The 18,680-nt window shown below is 55.7% G+C and overlaps 2 protein-coding genes across 2 annotated transcripts; both read left to right on the top strand.

Moving 5' to 3' along the window:
- The first annotated feature begins 1,032 nt into the window (after window positions 1-1,032).
- On the top strand, window positions 1,033-4,976 carry LOC145517300 (uncharacterized). Its single transcript, XM_081519579.1, has 3 exons — window positions 1,033-1,209; window positions 1,609-1,921; window positions 2,174-4,976. The coding sequence occupies exons 1-3, from the start codon at window positions 1,075-1,077 to the stop codon at window positions 2,800-2,802; spliced, it is 1,077 nt and encodes a 358-aa protein (XP_081375705.1). The 5' UTR covers window positions 1,033-1,074; the 3' UTR covers window positions 2,803-4,976.
- Window positions 4,977-16,319: 11,343 nt separating this feature from the next.
- LOC145517276 (uncharacterized) lies at window positions 16,320-18,110 on the top strand. Its single transcript, XM_081519551.1, has 3 exons — window positions 16,320-16,496; window positions 16,896-17,208; window positions 17,461-18,110. The coding sequence occupies exons 1-3, from the start codon at window positions 16,362-16,364 to the stop codon at window positions 18,087-18,089; spliced, it is 1,077 nt and encodes a 358-aa protein (XP_081375677.1). The 5' UTR covers window positions 16,320-16,361; the 3' UTR covers window positions 18,090-18,110.
- The last annotated feature ends 570 nt before the right edge of the window (window positions 18,111-18,680 follow it).

Raw genomic sequence — 18,680 nt, 5'->3', positions numbered from 1 at the left:
ACCCTTGACCCTTCCCCCATGACCAACTCCGACCTAAAGCCTTTCTCTCCCTCTAACCTATCCCTAAAACATAACCCTCATCTAATCATATACATGTGCATTCCTAGCATCCATCCGTCCACACACGAGAGAGAAAGAGGAAGACACAGACTGAATTGAGAAAGCAAAAGAGAGGGACACAGCCAGAGAGAGACACGGAACCAAAGAGAGGAAAGGAGTCGATGGTCCAGACTTTTCATCAATCTGTCTCGAAGGTAGAAGCAATGACAGCGCCCATCCACCCCAGAAGGGGGAAAAGGACGGAAGGTTTGGAGAGGAAAAGACAAGAACGCAGGGAGCCATTAGAAGCTCAGCCACCCGCAGAAGCCGAGCTGGGACACTTGAACAGAATCTCAATGGAAACAGAGGACCAGAAAGTTGGCCACTCTTTTCTATAAGAGAGGGAGACCTTCGAGTCTTCCTTTCGGTCCTCCAACTTGGATGCGGGGTCTCAAAACAGTCAGGAGGGGGAGTGCCTTTTCCTGGGTACCACGGCACATCCAGGCCTCGTTCTGCCCCATTCTGTGCTGTGTCAGCCCAGGAAGGAATCTTTCTTTCTGAAGTCTCAGCGCACACGCTCCACGTGATATCGGCCCCAGGTGGAAAGGCATGGAGCTGCTCGTAGGCCGACAGACCTAGGAAGCAGATGGGAGAATGACCGCCACTCTGCAGATGGAGAGACTGGGGAAACCCTGAGGGGCATATGCTTGTCCAGGGCCACACCACTTATGAGAAGAAGGAGCCTGGTCTGAGAGCAGCGGGGCCCTCGGAGCTCAGGCCCTGGCTGCACCCAGGCCTCCCCAGGGCTGTCGGCTGGGCTGGGTGGGTGTCACTGTGCCTGCACATGGCTTAAGGGTGGTGGTCGAGCAGTCAGAAACCCAGGGATTCGCTTGGGAAGTTTTGGGGAAGGGACCTCAGCACGAACCCCAGGAAATGATGTCACCTGCCGGCAACAGAACCCAACAGAACCCGCAACCCGGGTATCCAGGCCTCGAGAGCGGAGAGGAGCCCCCAGCCAGATCACTTGCTGCCGAGATGTTCTGCTGTTTGCCCCTGCCCAGAGGCCGGGGCCTCAGGAGAGCTCACAGGCAGTGTGCGTGGGCACCCTGTCGACGTTGGCTCAGGGCACCCCCGAGACGCCTCTGGCCCTTTGCCCGGAGAAACAGAAAGGTAACACGGGGAGCCCCAGGCCGGGCCAGGCCACCTCTCCCATGCCACCCGGAAACACCGGGTCCTTTGCCTGTGTGTGTGGATGCGGGTTTCTCGGGGTGTGTCTCCCTCAAGGAAGCCCAGGTGGATGTGGGGTCAGAAGCCTGCGGACAAGTTGTGTCCACACCCCAGGGGAGAGCATGCTGGGCGGGATGGGGAGAGTGCGGGCAGGGCCGGCCGCCCAGGCTGACCTCACACCCTCAGGTGGGTCTCTTTCCTCCCGGGTGGGGATCTGAGCAGACACACGTCTCTGACCCTTCTGGGCAGAGAAGTTCGAGCAGGCCGAAGCAGCGGCTCCACTGGCCAGGCCCAGCTCGGAAAACTCCCAGCATGGCTGGCTGACGGTCACTGTCGTTGCAGAGCTTCCCACGTGATGAGGCCGAGGACGGGGACACCCCACCCAGCTCCCGGAGGGAGGGGTCGGAGCACCACCCCCCCGCCCGTGAGGCCCAGTGCAGGCTCCAGGTGAGCGTGCCCACGGAGGCATCAGCCCCACCGGGGGCGAAGCGGAGGCGGGGAAGGCCTGCTGCCGAGACACCGCCCAGGATACACCCGGCGGCCCAGTCTGAGGCTGCCACGGAGCTCAGCACACCCGGCTCCGACCCAGAGTCCCGAGAACCCCGGCCTCTGAGGCAGCAGGAGGACCTGGAGCCCAGCACGCCAGAGCACAGAGGTGAGGACGCTGGGGCTGGTGTACGGGAGTGTGTGCGGAGGGGGTGCTGAGCTACACAGGGACGAGTCCCCGAAAGCTGCTGCTGGGCCTGCAGCAAGCGCTGGCCTCACACCCCCCGCCCCCCATCTTGCACACTTCAGTCCCAAAAGACATCCGACCCTGGGTATTCTTTGGGAATCTCTTGGAAGCTTTCTGTCCCGGGATACGCACATGCCAAGGCTGGCCTGCGGGCAAACGATGCTTCTCCCACAGCTCTAGCACTGGCCTCCAACTGGAACCAGGCTCCACTTCCCAGACCTGTCCCTACAGAGGTGGTGGCTCCAGGTGCAGGACCCAGGGATCCACCGAGGGCAGATGGAGAACCGAGACTTGCCCTCGCAGAGACACCAGGCCAGCTGGGTACTGGCCAGCACACCGGGCAGATCGGATCTCCGTGCCTGCAGGACCCCCAGCCCCAGGCACTGATGTCCCACCCCCTCAGCCAGAACCTCCACCTCCACGTGCACCTCTACCTGCTCGGCCTTTGGCAGGAGAACCCGAGGCAGAGGAGGAGTCACCGCCTCGGCAGGGAGAGCCTGCCCTGGCTCCCGCGCAACACCCAGACGCCCACGATGACTCACCCACCCCTGCAGGGAGAACGAGCCCCCGCTCTGGACAGAGACCCAGAGCCCTTGCCGGAAACACCACGTCCAGGGGAGCGGTCGGCTCTGCAGCCTCCATCCCTGTCTGCTCACCGTGGACGCCGTCAACTCGGTCTGCCCCCAGGGGACATGGAGTTCCTTTCCCCCGAACTGCTTTGCATTTGGTTTGTTTCCACCTTTCTGGTGATGTTTTCTTTTTTGCGTGGTTTCCTGTATTTTTGTTGGTTAAGTTGGGATTAGTAAACTTTTTCATCATTGTTGCAATTTGGGAACACTGTTGTGTAACTCTGGTGATACTGTGTTACCATCACCACTTTGTAGTTTCAGACCCGTTCCATCTTTATGCCCCACCCCCCAACAAAGCCTGGATTCAAGGCAAGCACGCCCTGTTCATCCCTCCGCCCGATCCTGAACACAGTTTCATCTTTTCCTTCTGCATTCCTTCCTATATTCTTGGTGTCCCCAATCAATGACTCTCAGTGAAATGACTGAAGGAGTTTTTTTCGGACGCTCCACCTACTGTAAGACTCCACTGGAGAGTTCTCATGTTTATGTCCTTTGAACTAGCCTTTGATAGCTGAAAGGACGTTGTACGTCCTTTCAAGATACCATGTGCCAAACGAAGCCCTTTTGGCAAATGCCATCATTATCTCCAGGCAGGCATTGCTGTTTGAAGGGTGCCATCTCAGCCAGAAGGCAGAGGCTGAGCTCCTCTTGTTGCACCAGCTCCCAAAAGAAGCCAAGAAAGGGAGCTGGAACAACAAACCACCCCAACGCCCAGGAAAGCGTTCTTCATGACAGAAGGCTAGAAAATGACCCAACATCCTTGTGGCCCAGAACCCCTCTAGAAATTCACTGTTCCATAAAAAAGAGAAACAGATGGGAAGTTCCAAGGAGAGGCAATGCCCATGGCCAGTGTATTTTAGAGACGGCCTGACCGCTCCGGGGAAGACACGCACTGACAGAACCCCTTGGGAAACAGCCGTGATAGTCCTCACTGTCGTAAGGGATTCCTCTGGGGACAACCTGCCCTGGGCACCACACGAGGGAGCAGACCGGCTTCTCTTCCTCTGCCCCCACACCATTCACTCATGAAGGCAGCTCAGGTGTTCTCATGCCCTGCCTGCCTGCCTGCCTGGCTCATCCGTGAGCTGTGGCCACCTCCAGGACAGGACTCCACCTTCTGCTCTCTGTGTACCGTGAATCTGCACACAGTGGGCTTTCAGAACCTTAGGAGACTTGAGCCATTCCCACTCGAGCCAGAACCCTCCCCAGGAAGGAAAACAGCTGTGGAGTCCTTTTGGCCCCAGCACTGGTTCCGAAACCCTGGCGGCTCCTAGAGCCTCTACGGTGTGAAGAGGGAGGTCCCTTTTGACAGAGCTTTCCGGCCGTCAGATCTAAGCTGCTGTTTCACTGTCAGCTGTGTCTCTTCCGTTGCAGTGTTGCAGGTGGGCCACGCTGCTCCAAAGGAGCTCACAAGCTGAGTTTCAAGGGAGGTATTGAGAGGACAGGGATGGCTACAACGTGCTGCAAACTGAGTGAGGGTCCCCACAATCCTCAGCAAAGGTGTGTGGTGTGCAAGTGGGGAGTAGAGGGCCCCCAAGTTCCAAAGGAAGGGAGGTACTCGGGAGCTAAAGCCCTTGGCTGCTGTGGTAGCAGCTGCAGATGGCAGCTCGTCCACAGTGCACTTCGAATGAGGTCATATGAGCGGGACTCTGGAAATGGCTCCGAAATCCAGAGAAAGGGGTCAGGGTATGTGGGAATCCGGCGGGGGTGGGGGGTGGATGAAGGAAGGTGTCCTTCCTCTCTCCAGTGCAATTTGGTTTGGTGAGTCTCAAAGCTACCAGATGGCACTTCCCAAGTCAGGCCCCCGCAGGAATCAGGGTGGGCTGCATGCCTCGGCCCCTGCCACAGGGACAAGCCACACCAGTGGCCTCCCTGAGCTCCAATGGCCGGATCTGGGGGTTCTGTCTGGGTGCACACCTGCTTGTTCTGGCCAAGTTCCCCGCTTCTCTGAGCACCAGCTTCAACCTCTCGAATGAGGACATCGATTGCTACCTTGGCACGTTACTCTCTTCATCCTGTGAAGACTCATTAGGCTTATCCTACAATTACTAGCTGGCCCGAGGAGATATCTCCTGAATCCAGATTAAGCTGGAGTCTCCCAGGCTCATCTGGCATGTCTTCCCTGAAGTCTGCCAAAACCCACACCCTTGCGTTTCCAGGGACTCCCCTTAGCCAGCTGGGCAGAAAACCCAGCATGTTTCAAACAAGCTGACAGACAAGCGGGAGAGGACTCACGGGCAGACGGCTTCCCTCAGGTCTCGGGTGGAGCTCTGGGACCACAGCAGCAACAGGCCATCCCAGTCCCTGGGCTCAGCAGCGCCCTCATTCTCACGCCGGCGGCTCTGCCCTGAGGGGAGCAGGAAGGTCACCAACTGCCGCAGGCGGACCTCACGCCCCTCCCACTTATGGAGCCTGACCTCCCCCGGCCCCACCCCTTCCCCTACCCCAGCAGGACGAGAGCTCCTCTTCCCCTGGCTTCTAACGTGAGGCCCGGCCCTGGGCCCCGATTGGGCACTGCCCCAGTCCGGAGCCAATCACAGTGGCCAAGGAGGTGGAAGGCACCGATTGGCCAGGGCCAGGTCATGTGACCATACTCCCCAGGAAACTCAAATATTACCAAGATTCCCTAAGAAACCAATGAACAAAATTATCCAGTAAAGGCAAACCGTACTTTTTAATGAGGCCAAAGTCACAGGAAAAAAAAAAAAAAAAGCTTCACAATGAAGTGCTCAAGGAAGCTGCAAAATAAACTTTCAGAAAAGTTTAGTAGTTTTTTTAATAGGGTGACGGAGAGCTATACCTATCCCATATATGTGAATTTAGGTTTAAACTAGATTTCCCTTGGCTATTTTATAAGACAAAAAAACCCACATCACCCCCTTTCACTCCCCCCCACACCCAAAAAGTGTTTTAATCTATTGAATTTTTGTGTCCTCAGTTGTGTCTGATTCACGGCAACTCACGATCTCTACACAGCCAGGCTCTTCCGTCCATGGAATTCAGGGCAATTTTTTCTGTCACAGTAAATGCCCACCCTGGGTGATCCAAACGGAAGGGCTCAGAGGCTCCTGAGAGACTAACTCCTTTCAGCTGAGCACAGAGCTGGCTCCTCACTGGGATGCCTGTGGCCTGGGGCTCCCAGAGGGGAGAGCAGCACTCGCCCCACCGTGTGGTCACTGCTGGAAGTGCAGGCTGCTCCTCACTCCCCCTTGACAGTGTCCCTGAGGGCAGAACAGTGTGAAGTTAATCAAGGTGGAAACGCAAACTCCAATGCAAGCAAACTTCCCTCAAGGTCTCCAATACCACTCAGGAACAGGGTATTGGAAACTGCAGGGGATGACATGAATGAAGATGGAGACTTGACACCTTACACCGAGTTCACTTCCAGTTATCCCTAGACAAACATTCCATGAAAACTTGTCACAAATCTAGAGGAACAATGAGCCGAAACCGGACACGTGCTTTGAGTCTTCACACACAAAACTAAAAGGCAGTCCACAAAAAAAACCAGGAGAATACAGTGGACTTTGCAAAATCAAAGATATCTACTGTGGGAAAGACCTCAGTACAAAAGCAAAAGACAGGTCACACATCGCGAGACGAATGAGTGGAAACACAAAGCTTATCAAGGATGTGTCTCCAAACAGACAAAGAACACCAACACAACAAGCCTGTGAAAACTAGGGAAAGGTCTGAAGGGACACCAGACTGAGGAAGACACACACAGAGTATCCCGGATGATGTCCAGCACTGAGGGCCTGAAGAATCAACAGTCTAGTTGTACCTCCTCAGGCCTGTGTGACCCTGGGTGAGGCCTCTGTTTCCCGGTGGCCCTGAGAGATGGACAGGGAGGAAGGGGAAGAGAAATCACTTGCATTTCTAATACTCACAGCAAAGTCTTCCAATGAGAAGGGAATTATCACCCCCACTGACAATGCCATTCACTGAAGTGATCCCCACGGGTCCATCTAACCCAGAAGGGAAGGAAGGACCTGTTCTCACAAAACGGCGAGAGATGGAAGAAGGAAGATCAAGCCCACACCAATCCCTGGAAAGAGAAGCTGTGCTCAGGGCTTGAAAGAATTCCTATTTGGAAAATGATATCCCAGCCCCACAAGGCAATCCACAGCTTCGATGCTATTCCTCCCAAAATGCCAATGCATTTTCGCACCCAACCAAGAATTGCAAAAGGGGTACGGAAACAGAAAAGAGCCTAAATTGTCAATACAATCCGACGAAAAAGCCCCGATACGGACATCCAAGGTTGTGTGAAAGGAAATTAGACGACCAAACTAGGATCCTCAGGAGAGTATCGGAGAAGGCAATGGCGACCCACTCCAGTACTCTTGCCTGGAAAATGCCCTGGACGGAGGAGCCTGGTAGGCTGCAGGCCATGGGGTCGCGCAGAGTCAGACACGACTGAAGTGACTTAGCCGCAGCAGCAGCAGCAGGAGCCGGACAGTATGCTATTGGGAATACAACAACACACACAGATCCAGATCGATGGAATAAAGTTGAGGGTCCAGACACAGACCCCAGCATCCATGCTCAACTCATCTCTGACACAGAAGGGGAGAATATCCAAATGGGAACAAGAAAGCCTCTTCAATACATGTCCATGGGAAAACCAGACAGCTACATCTGAAGAACGCTATTGGTTTTGATCTCAGACCACCTCAATATCGGGGAAAACCTCACCCTAAAGGCTGATGTCATGAGATAGCTAGAAAGAAGCGTAGGTCAAAGGCTCCTTAACATCAGAGTCTCCTTGCCATTTGCTGGGCGGAGGTAGAAATGGGTCTCTTCAAGTAAGGGAAAGAGGTACACGAAGTACACCAATGGGTTTCCATCCAATGGAACCTCTTCACAACAGAGAAGCTAAGCAAGCATTCACAAATGCAAAAGAGAGGAAACGGAACACGAGAGACTCCTTGCAAGTGGTGTATCTGAGAAGGGGTTCATATGGAAAGAGACGAAGAATGCACAGCACTCAGATTCCAAGAAACACCACCACCACCCTTGACCCTTCCCCCATGACCAACTCCGACCTAAAGCCTTTCTCTCCCTCTAACCTATCCCTAAAACATAACCCTCATCTAATCATATACATGTGCATTCCTAGCATCCATCCGTCCACACACGAGAGAGAAAGAGGAAGACACAGACTGAATTGAGAAAGGAAAAGAGAGGGACACAGCCAGAGAGAGACACGGAACCAAAGAGAGGAAAGGAGTCGATGGTCCAGACTTTTCATCAATCTGTCTCGAAGGTAGAAGCAATGACAGCGCCCATCCACCCCAGAAGGGGGAAAAGGACGGAAGGTTTGGAGAGGAAAAGACAAGAACGCAGGGAGCCATTAGAAGCTCAGCCACCCGCAGAAGCCGAGCTGGGACACTTGAACAGAATCTCAATGGAAACAGAGGACCAGAAAGTTGGCCACTCTTTTCTATAAGAGAGGGAGACCTTCGAGTCTTCCTTTCGGTCCTCCAACTTGGATGCGGGGTCTCAAAACAGTCAGGAGGGGGAGTGCCTTTTCCTGGGTACCACGGCACATCCAGGCCTCGTTCTGCCCCATTCTGTGCTGTGTCAGCCCAGGAAGGAATCTTTCTTTCTGAAGTCTCAGCGCACACGCTCCACGTGATATCGGCCCCAGGTGGAAAGGCATGGAGCTGCTCGTAGGCCGACAGACCTAGGAAGCAGATGGGAGAATGACCGCCACTCTGCAGATGGAGAGACTGGGGAAACCCTGAGGGGCATATGCTTGTCCAGGGCCACACCACTTATGAGAAGAAGGAGCCTGGTCTGAGAGCAGCGGGGCCCTCGGAGCTCAGGCCCTGGCTGCACCCAGGCCTCCCCAGGGCTGTCGGCTGGGCTGGGTGGGTGTCACTGTGCCTGCACATGGCTTAAGGGTGGTGGTCGAGCAGTCAGAAACCCAGGGATTCGCTTGGGAAGTTTTGGGGAAGGGACCTCAGCACGAACCCCAGGAAATGATGTCACCTGCCGGCAACAGAACCCAACAGAACCCGCAACCCGGGTATCCAGGCCTCGAGAGCGGAGAGGAGCCCCCAGCCAGATCACTTGCTGCCGAGATGTAATGCTGTTTGCCCCTGCCCAGAGGCCGGGGCCTCAGGAGAGCTCACAGGCAGTGTGCGTGGGCACCCTGTCGACGTTGGCTCAGGGCACCCCCGAGACGCCTCTGGCCCTTTGCCCGGAGAAACAGAAAGGTAACACGGGGAGCCCCAGGCCGGGCCAGGCCACCTCTCCCATGCCACCCGGAAACACCGGGTCCTTTGCCTGTGTGTGTGGATGCGGGTTTCTCGGGGTGTGTCTCCCTCAAGGAAGCCCAGGTGGATGTGGGGTCAGAAGCCTGCGGACAAGTTGTGTCCACACCCCAGGGGAGAGCATGCTGGGCGGGATGGGGAGAGTGCGGGCAGGGCCGGCCGCCCAGGCTGACCTCACACCCTCAGGTGGGTCTCTTTCCTCCCGGGTGGGGATCTGAGCAGACACACGTCTCTGACCCTTCTGGGCAGAGAAGTTCGAGCAGGCCGAAGCAGCGGCTCCACTGGCCAGGCCCAGCTCGGAAAACTCCCAGCATGGCTGGCTGACGGTCACTGTCGTTGCAGAGCTTCCCACGTGATGAGGCCGAGGACGGGGACACCCCATCCAGCTCCCGGAGGGAGGGGTCGGAGCACCACCCCCCCGCCCGTGAGGCCCAGTGCAGGCTCCAGGTGAGCATGCCCACGGAGGCATCAGCCCCACCGGGGGCGAAGCGGAGGCGGGGAAGGCCTGCTGCCGAGACACCGCCCAGGATACACCCGGCGGCCCAGTCTGAGGCTGCCACGGAGCTCAGCACACCCGGCTCTGACCCAGAGTCCCGAGAACCCCGGCCTCTGAGGCAGCAGGAGGACCTGGAGCCCAGCACGCCAGAGCACAGAGGTGAGGACGCTGGGGCTGGTGTACGGGAGTGTGTGCGGAGGGGGTGCTGAGCTACACAGGGACGAGTCCCCGAAAGCTGCTGCTGGGCCTGCAGCAAGCGCTGGCCTCACACCCCCCGCCCCCCATCTTGCACACTTCAGTCCCAAAAGACATCCGACCCTGGGTATTCTTTGGGAATCTCTTGGAAGCTTTCTGTCCCGGGATACGCACATGCCAAGGCTGGCCTGCGGGCAAACGATGCTTCTCCCACAGCTCTAGCACTGGCCTCCAACTGGAACCAGGCTCCACTTCCCAGACCTGTCCCTACAGAGGTGGTGGCTCCAGGTGCAGGACCCAGGGATCCACCGAGGGCAGATGGAGAACCGAGACTTGCCCTCGCAGAGACACCAGGCCAGCTGGGTACTGGCCAGCACACCGGGCAGATCGGATCTCCGTGCCTGCAGGACCCCCAGCCCCAGGCACTGATGTCCCACCCCCTCAGCCAGAACCTCCACCTCCACGTGCACCTCTACCTGCTCGGCCTTTGGCAGGAGAACCCGAGGCAGAGGAGGAGTCACCGCCTCGGCAGGGAGAGCCTGCCCTGGCTCCCGCGCAACACCCAGACGCCCACGATGACTCACCCACCCCTGCAGGGAGAACGAGCCCCCGCTCTGGACAGAGACCCAGAGCCCTTGCCGGAAACACCACGTCCAGGGGAGCGGTCGGCTCTGCAGCCTCCATCCCTGTCTGCTCACCGTGGACGCCGTCAACTCGGTCTGCCCCCAGGGGACATGGAGTTCCTTTCCCCCGAACTGCTTTGCATTTGGTTTGTTTCCACCTTTCTGGTGATGTTTTCTTTTTTGCGTGGTTTCCTGTATTTTTGTTGGTTAAGTTGGGATTAGTAAACTTTTTCATCATTGTTGCAATTTGGGAACACTGTTGTGTAACTCTGGTGATACTGTGTTACCATCACCACTTTGTAGTTTCAGACCCGTTCCATCTTTATGCCCCACCCCCCAACAAAGCCTGGATTCAAGGCAAGCACGCCCTGTTCATCCCTCCGCCCGATCCTGAACACAGTTTCATCTTTTCCTTCTGCATTCCTTCCTATATTCTTGGTGTCCCCAATCAATGACTCTCAGTGAAATGACTGAAGGAGTTTTTTTCGGACGCTCCACCTACTGTAAGACTCCACTGGAGAGTTCTCATGTTTATGTCCTTTGAACTAGCCTTTGATAGCTGAAAGGACGTTGTACGTCCTTTCAAGATACCATGTGCCAAACGAAGCCCTTTTGGCAAATGCCATCATTATCTCCAGGCAGGCATTGCTGTTTGAAGGGTGCCATCTCAGCCAGAAGGCAGAGGCTGAGCTCCTCTTGTTGCACCAGCTCCCAAAAGAAGCCAAGAAAGGGAGCTGGAACAACAAACCACCCCAACGCCCAGGAAAGCGTTCTTCATGACAGAAGGCTAGAAAATGACCCAACATCCTTGTGGCCCAGAACCCCTCTAGAAATTCACTGTTCCATAAAAAAGAGAAACAGATGGGAAGTTCCAAGGAGAGGCAATGCCCATGGCCAGTGTATTTTAGAGACGGCCTGACCGCTCCGGGGAAGACACGCACTGACAGAACCCCTTGGGAAACAGCCGTGATAGTCCTCACTGTCGTAAGGGATTCCTCTGGGGACAACCTGCCCTGGGCACCACACGAGGGAGCAGACCGGCTTCTCTTCCTCTGCCCCCACACCATTCACTCATGAAGGCAGCTCAGGTGTTCTCATGCCCTGCCTGCCTGCCTGCCTGGCTCATCCGTGAGCTGTGGCCACCTCCAGGACAGGACTCCACCTTCTGCTCTCTGTGTACCGTGAATCTGCACACAGTGGGCTTTCAGAACCTTAGGAGACTTGAGCCATTCCCACTCGAGCCAGAACCCTCCCCAGGAAGGAAAACAGCTGTGGAGTCCTTTTGGCCCCAGCACTGGTTCCGAAACCCTGGCGGCTCCTAGAGCCTCTACGGTGTGAAGAGGGAGGTCCCTTTTGACAGAGCTTTCCGGCCGTCAGATCTAAGCTGCTGTTTCACTGTCAGCTGTGTCTCTTCCGTTGCAGTGTTGCAGGTGGGCCACGCTGCTCCAAAGGAGCTCACAAGCTGAGTTTCAAGGGAGGTATTGAGAGGACAGGGATGGCTACAACGTGCTGCAAACTGAGTGAGGGTCCCCACAATCCTCAGCAAAGGTGTGTGGTGTGCAAGTGGGGAGTAGAGGGCCCCCAAGTTCCAAAGGAAGGGAGGTACTCGGGAGCTAAAGCCCTTGGCTGCTGTGGTAGCAGCTGCAGATGGCAGCTCGTCCACAGTGCACTTCGAATGAGGTCATATGAGCGGGACTCTGGAAATGGCTCCGAAATCCAGAGAAAGGGGTCAGGGTATGTGGGAATCCGGCGGGGGTGGGGGGTGGATGAAGGAAGGTGTCCTTCCTCTCTCCAGTGCAATTTGGTTTGGTGAGTCTCAAAGCTACCAGATGGCACTTCCCAAGTCAGGCCCCCGCAGGAATCAGGGTGGGCTGCATGCCTCGGCCCCTGCCACAGGGACAAGCCACACCAGTGGCCTCCCTGAGCTCCAATGGCCGGATCTGGGGGTTCTGTCTGGGTGCACACCTGCTTGTTCTGGCCAAGTTCCCCGCTTCTCTGAGCACCAGCTTCAACCTCTCGAATGAGGACATCGATTGCTACCTTGGCACGTTACTCTCTTCATCCTGTGAAGACTCATTAGGCTTATCCTACAATTACTAGCTGGCCCGAGGAGATATCTCCTGAATCCAGATTAAGCTGGAGTCTCCCAGGCTCATCTGGCATGTCTTCCCTGAAGTCTGCCAAAACCCACACCCTTGCGTTTCCAGGGACTCCCCTTAGCCAGCTGGGCAGAAAACCCAGCATGTTTCAAACAAGCTGACAGACAAGCGGGAGAGGACTCACGGGCAGACGGCTTCCCTCAGGTCTCGGGTGGAGCTCTGGGACCACAGCAGCAACAGGCCATCCCAGTCCCTGGGCTCAGCAGCGCCCTCATTCTCACGCCGGCGGCTCTGCCCTGAGGGGAGCAGGAAGGTCACCAACTGCCGCAGGCGGACCTCACGCCCCTCCCACTTATGGAGCCTGACCTCCCCCGGCCCCACCCCTTCCCCTACCCCAGCAGGACGAGAGCTCCTCTTCCCCTGGCTTCTAACGTGAGGCCCGGCCCTGGGCCCCGATTGGGCACTGCCCCAGTCCGGAGCCAATCACAGTGGCCAAGGAGGTGGAAGGCACCGATTGGCCAGGGCCAGGTCATGTGACCATACTCCCCAGGAAACTCAAATATTACCAAGATTCCCTAAGAAACCAATGAACAAAATTATCCAGTAAAGGCAAACCGTACTTTTTAATGAGGCCAAAGTCACAGAAAAAAAAAAAAAAAAAGCTTCACAATGAAGTGCTCAAGGAAGCTACAAAATAAACTTTCAAAAAAGTTTAGTAGTTTTTTTAATAGGGTGACGGAGAGCTATACCTATCCCATATATGTGAATTTAGGTTTAAACTAGATTTCCCTTGGCTATTTTATAAGACAAAAAAAACCCACATCACCCCCTTTTACTCCCCCCCACACCCAAAAAGTGTTTTAATCTATTGAATTTTTGTGTCCTCAGTTGTGTCTGATTCACGGCAACTCACGATCTCTACACAGCCAGGCTCTTCCGTCCATGGAATTCAGGGCAATTTTTTCTGTCACAGTAAATGCCCACCCTGGGTGATCCAAACGGAAGGGCTCAGAGGCTCCTGAGAGACTAACTCCTTTCAGCTGAGCACAGAGCTGGCTCCTCACTGGGATGCCTGTGGCCTGGGGCTCCCAGAGGGGAGAGCAGCACTCGCCCCACCGTGTGGTCACTGCTGGAAGTGCAGGCTGCTCCTCACTCCCCCTTGACAGTGTCCCTGAGGGCAGAACAGTGTGAAGTTAATCAAGGTGGAAACGCAAACTCCAATGCAAGCAAACTTCCCTCAAGGTCTCCAATACCACTCAGGAACAGGGTATTGGAAACTGCAGGGGATGACATGAATGAAGATGGAGACTTGACACCTTACACCGAGTTCACTTCCAGTTATCCCTAGACAAACATTCCATGAAAACTTGTCACAAATCTAGAGGAACAATGAGCCGAAACCGGACACGTGCTTTGAGTCTTCACACACAAAACTAAAAGGCAGTCCACAAAAAAAACCAGGAGAATACAGTGGACTTTGCAAAATCAAAGATATCTACTGTGGGAAAGACCTCAGTACAAAAGCAAAAGACAGGTCACACATCGCGAGACGAATGAGTGGAAACACAAAGCTTATCAAGGATGTGTCTCCAAACAGACAAAGAACACCAACACAACAAGCCTGTGAAAACTAGGGAAAGGTCTGAAGGGACACCAGACTGAGGAAGACACACACAGAGTATCCCGGATGATGTCCAGCACTGAGGGCCTGAAGAATCAACAGTCTAGTTGTACCTCCTCAGGCCTGTGTGACCCTGGGTGAGGCCTCTGTTTCCCGGTGGCCCTGAGAGATGGACAGGGAGGAAGGGGAAGAGAAATCACTTGCATTTCTAATACTCACAGCAAAGTCTTCCAATGAGAAGGGAATTATCACCCCCACTGACAATGCCATTCACTGAAGTGATCCCCACGGGTCCATCTAACCCAGAAGGGAAGGAAGGACCTGTTCTCACAAAACGGCGAGAGATGGAAGAAGGAAGATCAAGCCCACACCAATCCCTGGAAAGAGAAGCTGTGCTCAGGGCTTGAAAGAATTCCTATTTGGAAAATGATATCCCAGCCCCACAAGGCAATCCACAGCTTCGATGCTATTCCTCCCAAAATGCCAATGCATTTTCGCACCCAACCAAGAATTGCAAAAGGGGTACGGAAACAGAAAAGAGCCTAAATTGTCAATACAATCCGACGAAAAAGCCCCGATACGGACATCCAAGGTTGTGTGAAAGGAAATTAGACGACCAAACTAGGATCCTCAGGAGAGTATCGGAGAAGGCAATGGCGACCCACTCCAGTACTCTTGCCTGGAAAATGCCCTGGACGGAGGAGCCTGGTAGGCTGCAGGCCATGGGGTCGCGCAGAGTCAGACACGACTGAAGTGACTTAGCCGCAGCAGCAGCAGCAGGAGCCGGACAGTATGCTATTGGGAATACAACAACACACACAGATCCAGATCGATGGAATAAAGTTGAGGGTCCAGACACAGACCCCAGCATCCATGCTCAACTCATCTCTGACACAGAAGGGGAGAATATCCAAATGGGAACAAGAAAGCCTCTTCAATACATGTCCATGGGAAAACCAGACAGCTACATCTGAAGAACGCTATTGGTTTTGATCTCAGACCACCTCAATATCGGGGAAAACCTCACCCTAAAGGCTGATGTCATGAGATAGCTAGAAAGAAGCGTAGGTCAAAGGCTCCTTAACATCAGAGTCTCCTTGCCATTTGCTGGGCGGAGGTAGAAATGGGTCTCTTCAAGTAAGGGAAAGAGGTACACGAAGTACACCAATGGGTTTCCATCCAATGGAACCTCTTCACAACAGAGAAGCTAAGCAAGCATTCACAAATGCAAAAGAGAGGAAACGGAACACGAGAGACTCCTTGCAAGTGGTGTATCTGAGAAGGGGTTCATATGGAAAGAGACGAAGAATGCACAGCACTCAGATTCCAAGAAACACCACCACCACCCTTGACCCTTCCCCCATGACCAACTCCGACCTAAAGCCTTTCTCTCCCTCTAACCTATCCCTAAAACATAACCCTCATCTAATCATATACATGTGCATTCCTAGCATCCATCCGTCCACACACGAGAGAGAAAGAGGAAGACACAGACTGAATTGAGAAAGCAAAAGAGAGGGACACAGCCAGAGAGAGACACGGAACCAAAGAGAGGAAAGGAGTCGATGGTCCAGACTTTTCATCAATCTGTCTCGAAGGTAGAAGCAATGACAGCGCCCATCCACCCCAGAAGGGGGAAAAGGACGGAAGGTTTGGAGAGGAAAAGACAAGAACGCAGGGAGCCATTAGAAGCTCAGCCACCCGCAGAAGCCGAGCTGGGACACTTGAACAGAATCTCAATGGAAACAGAGGACCAGAAAGTTGGCCACTCTTTTCTATAAGAGAGGGAGACCTTCGAGTCTTCCTTTCGGTCCTCCAACTTGGATGCGGGGTCTCAAAACAGTCAGGAGGGGGAGTGCCTTTTCCTGGGTACCACGGCACATCCAGGCCTCGTTCTGCCCCATTCTGTGCTGTGTCAGCCCAGGAAGGAATCTTTCTTTCTGAAGTCTCAGCGCACACGCTCCACGTGATATCGGCCCCAGGTGGAAAGGCATGGAGCTGCTCGTAGGCCGACAGACCTAGGAAGCAGATGGGAGAATGACCGCCACTCTGCAGATGGAGAGACTGGGGAAACCCTGAGGGGCATATGCTTGTCCAGGGCCACACCACTTATGAGAAGAAGGAGCCTGGTCTGAGAGCAGCGGGGCCCTCGGAGCTCAGGCCCTGGCTGCACCCAGGCCTCCCCAGGGCTGTCGGCTGGGCTGGGTGGGTGTCACTGTGCCTGCACATGGCTTAAGGGTGGTGGTCGAGCAGTCAGAAACCCAGGGATTCGCTTGGGAAGTTTTGGGGAAGGGACCTCAGCACGAACCCCAGGAAATGATGTCACCTGCCGGCAACAGAACCCAACAGAACCCGCAACCCGGGTATCCAGGCCTCGAGAGCGGAGAGGAGCCCCCAGCCAGATCACTTGCTCCCGAGATGTTCTGCTGTTTGCCCCTGCCCAGAGGCCGGGGCCTCAGGAGAGCTCACAGGCAGTGTGCGTGGGCACCCTGTCGACGTTGGCTCAGGGCACCCCCGAGACGCCTCTGGCCCTTTGCCCGGAGAAACAGAAAGGTAACACGGGGAGCCCCAGGCCGGGCCAGGCCACCTCTCCCATGCCACCCGGAAACACCGGGTCCTTTGCCTGTGTGTGTGGATGCGGGTTTCTCAGGGTGTGTCTCCCTCAAGGAAGCCCAGGTGGATGTGGGGTCAGAAGCCTGCGGACAAGTTGTGTCCACACCCCAGGGGAGAGCATGCTGGGCGGGATGGGGAGAGTGCGGGCAGGGCCGGCCGCCCAGGCTGACCTCACACCCTCAGGTGGGTCTCTTTCCTCCCGGGTGGGGATCTGAGCAGACACACGTCTCTGACCCTTCTGGGCAGAGAAGTTCGAGCAGGCCGAAGCAGCGGCTCCACTGGCCAGGCCCAGCTCGGAAAACTCCCAGCATGGCTGGCTGACGGTCACTGTCGTTGCAGAGCTTCCCACGTGATGAGGCCGAGGACGGGGACACCCCATCCAGCTCCCGGAGGGAGGGGTCGGAGCACCACCCCCCCGCCCGTGAGGCCCAGTGCAGGCTCCAGGTGAGCGTGCCCACGGAGGCATCAGCCCCACCGGGGGCGAAGCGGAGGCGGGGAAGGCCTGCTGCCGAGACACCGCCCAGGATACACCCGGCGGCCCAGTCTGAGGCTGCCACGGAGCTCAGCACACCCGGCTCCGACCCAGAGTCCCGAGAACCCCGGCCTCTGAGGCAGCAGGAGGACCTGGAGCCCAGCACGCCAGAGCACAGAGGTGAGGACGCTGGGGCTGGTGTACGGGAGTGTGTGCGGAGGGGGTGCTGAGCTACACAGGGACGAGTCCCCGAAAGCTGCTGCTGGGCCTGCAGCAAGCGCTGGCCTCACACCCCCCGCCCCCCATCTTGCACACTTCAGTCCCAAAAGACATCCGACCCTGGGTATTCTTTGGGAATCTCTTGGAAGCTTTCTGTCCCGGGATACGCACATGCCAAGGCTGGCCTGCGGGCAAACGATGCTTCTCCCACAGCTCTAGCACTGGCCTCCAACTGGAACCAGGCTCCACTTCCCAGACCTGTCCCTACAGAGGTGGTGGCTCCAGGTGCAGGACCCAGGGATCCACCGAGGGCAGATGGAGAACCGAGACTTGCCCTCGCAGAGACACCAGGCCAGCTGGGTACTGGCCAGCACACCGGGCAGATCGGATCTCCGTGCCTGCAGGACCCCCAGCCCCAGGCACTGATGTCCCACCCCCTCAGCCAGAACCTCCACCTCCACGTGCACCTCTACCTGCTCGGCCTTTGGCAGGAGAACCCGAGGCAGAGGAGGAGTCACCGCCTCGGCAGGGAGAGCCTGCCCTGGCTCCCGCGCAACACCCAGACGCCCACGATGACTCACCCACCCCTGCAGGGAGAACGAGCCCCCGCTCTGGACAGAGACCCAGAGCCCTTGCCGGAAACACCACGTCCAGGGGAGCGGTCGGCTCTGCAGCCTCCATCCCTGTCTGCTCACCGTGGACGCCGTCAACTCGGTCTGCCCCCAGGGGACATGGAGTTCCTTTCCCCCGAACTGCTTTGCATTTGGTTTGTTTCCACCTTTCTGGTGATGTTTTCTTTTTTGCGTGGTTTCCTGTATTTTTGTTGGTTAAGTTGGGATTAGTAAACTTTTTCATCATTGTTGCAATTTGGGAACACTGTTGTGTAACTCTGGTGATACTGTGTTACCATCACCACTTTGTAGTTTCAGACCCGTTCCATCTTTATGCCCCACCCCCCAACAAAGCCTGGATTCAAGGCAAGCACGCCCTGTTCATCCCTCCGCCCGATCCTGAACACAGTTTCATCTTTTCCTTCTGCATTCCTTCCTATATTCTTGGTGTCCCCAATCAATGACTCTCAGTGAAATGACTGAAGGAGTTTTTTTCGGACGCTCCACCTACTGTAAGACTCCACTGGAGAGTTCTCATGTTTATGTCCTTTGAACTAGCCTTTGATAGCTGAAAGGACGTTGTACGTCCTTTCAAGATACCATGTGCCAAACGAAGCCCTTTTGGCAAATGCCATCATTATCTCCAGGCAGGCATTGCTGTTTGAAGGGTGCCATCTCAGCCAGAAGGCAGAGGCTGAGCTCCTCTTGTTGCACCAGCTCCCAAAAGAAGCCAAGAAAGGGAGCTGGAACAACAAACCACCCCAACGCCCAGGAAAGCGTTCTTCATGACAGAAGGCTAGAAAATGACCCAACATCCTTGTG

This window comes from Giraffa tippelskirchi, chromosome 8, assembly GCF_054371585.1.
Source record: "Giraffa tippelskirchi isolate mGirTip1 chromosome 8, T2T-mGirTip1v1.2.pri, whole genome shotgun sequence".
NCBI lineage: Eukaryota > Metazoa > Chordata > Mammalia > Artiodactyla > Giraffidae > Giraffa > Giraffa tippelskirchi.
Note: the sequence above shows the minus strand (reverse complement) of the source record. Positions and strands in the feature narration are given on the sequence as shown.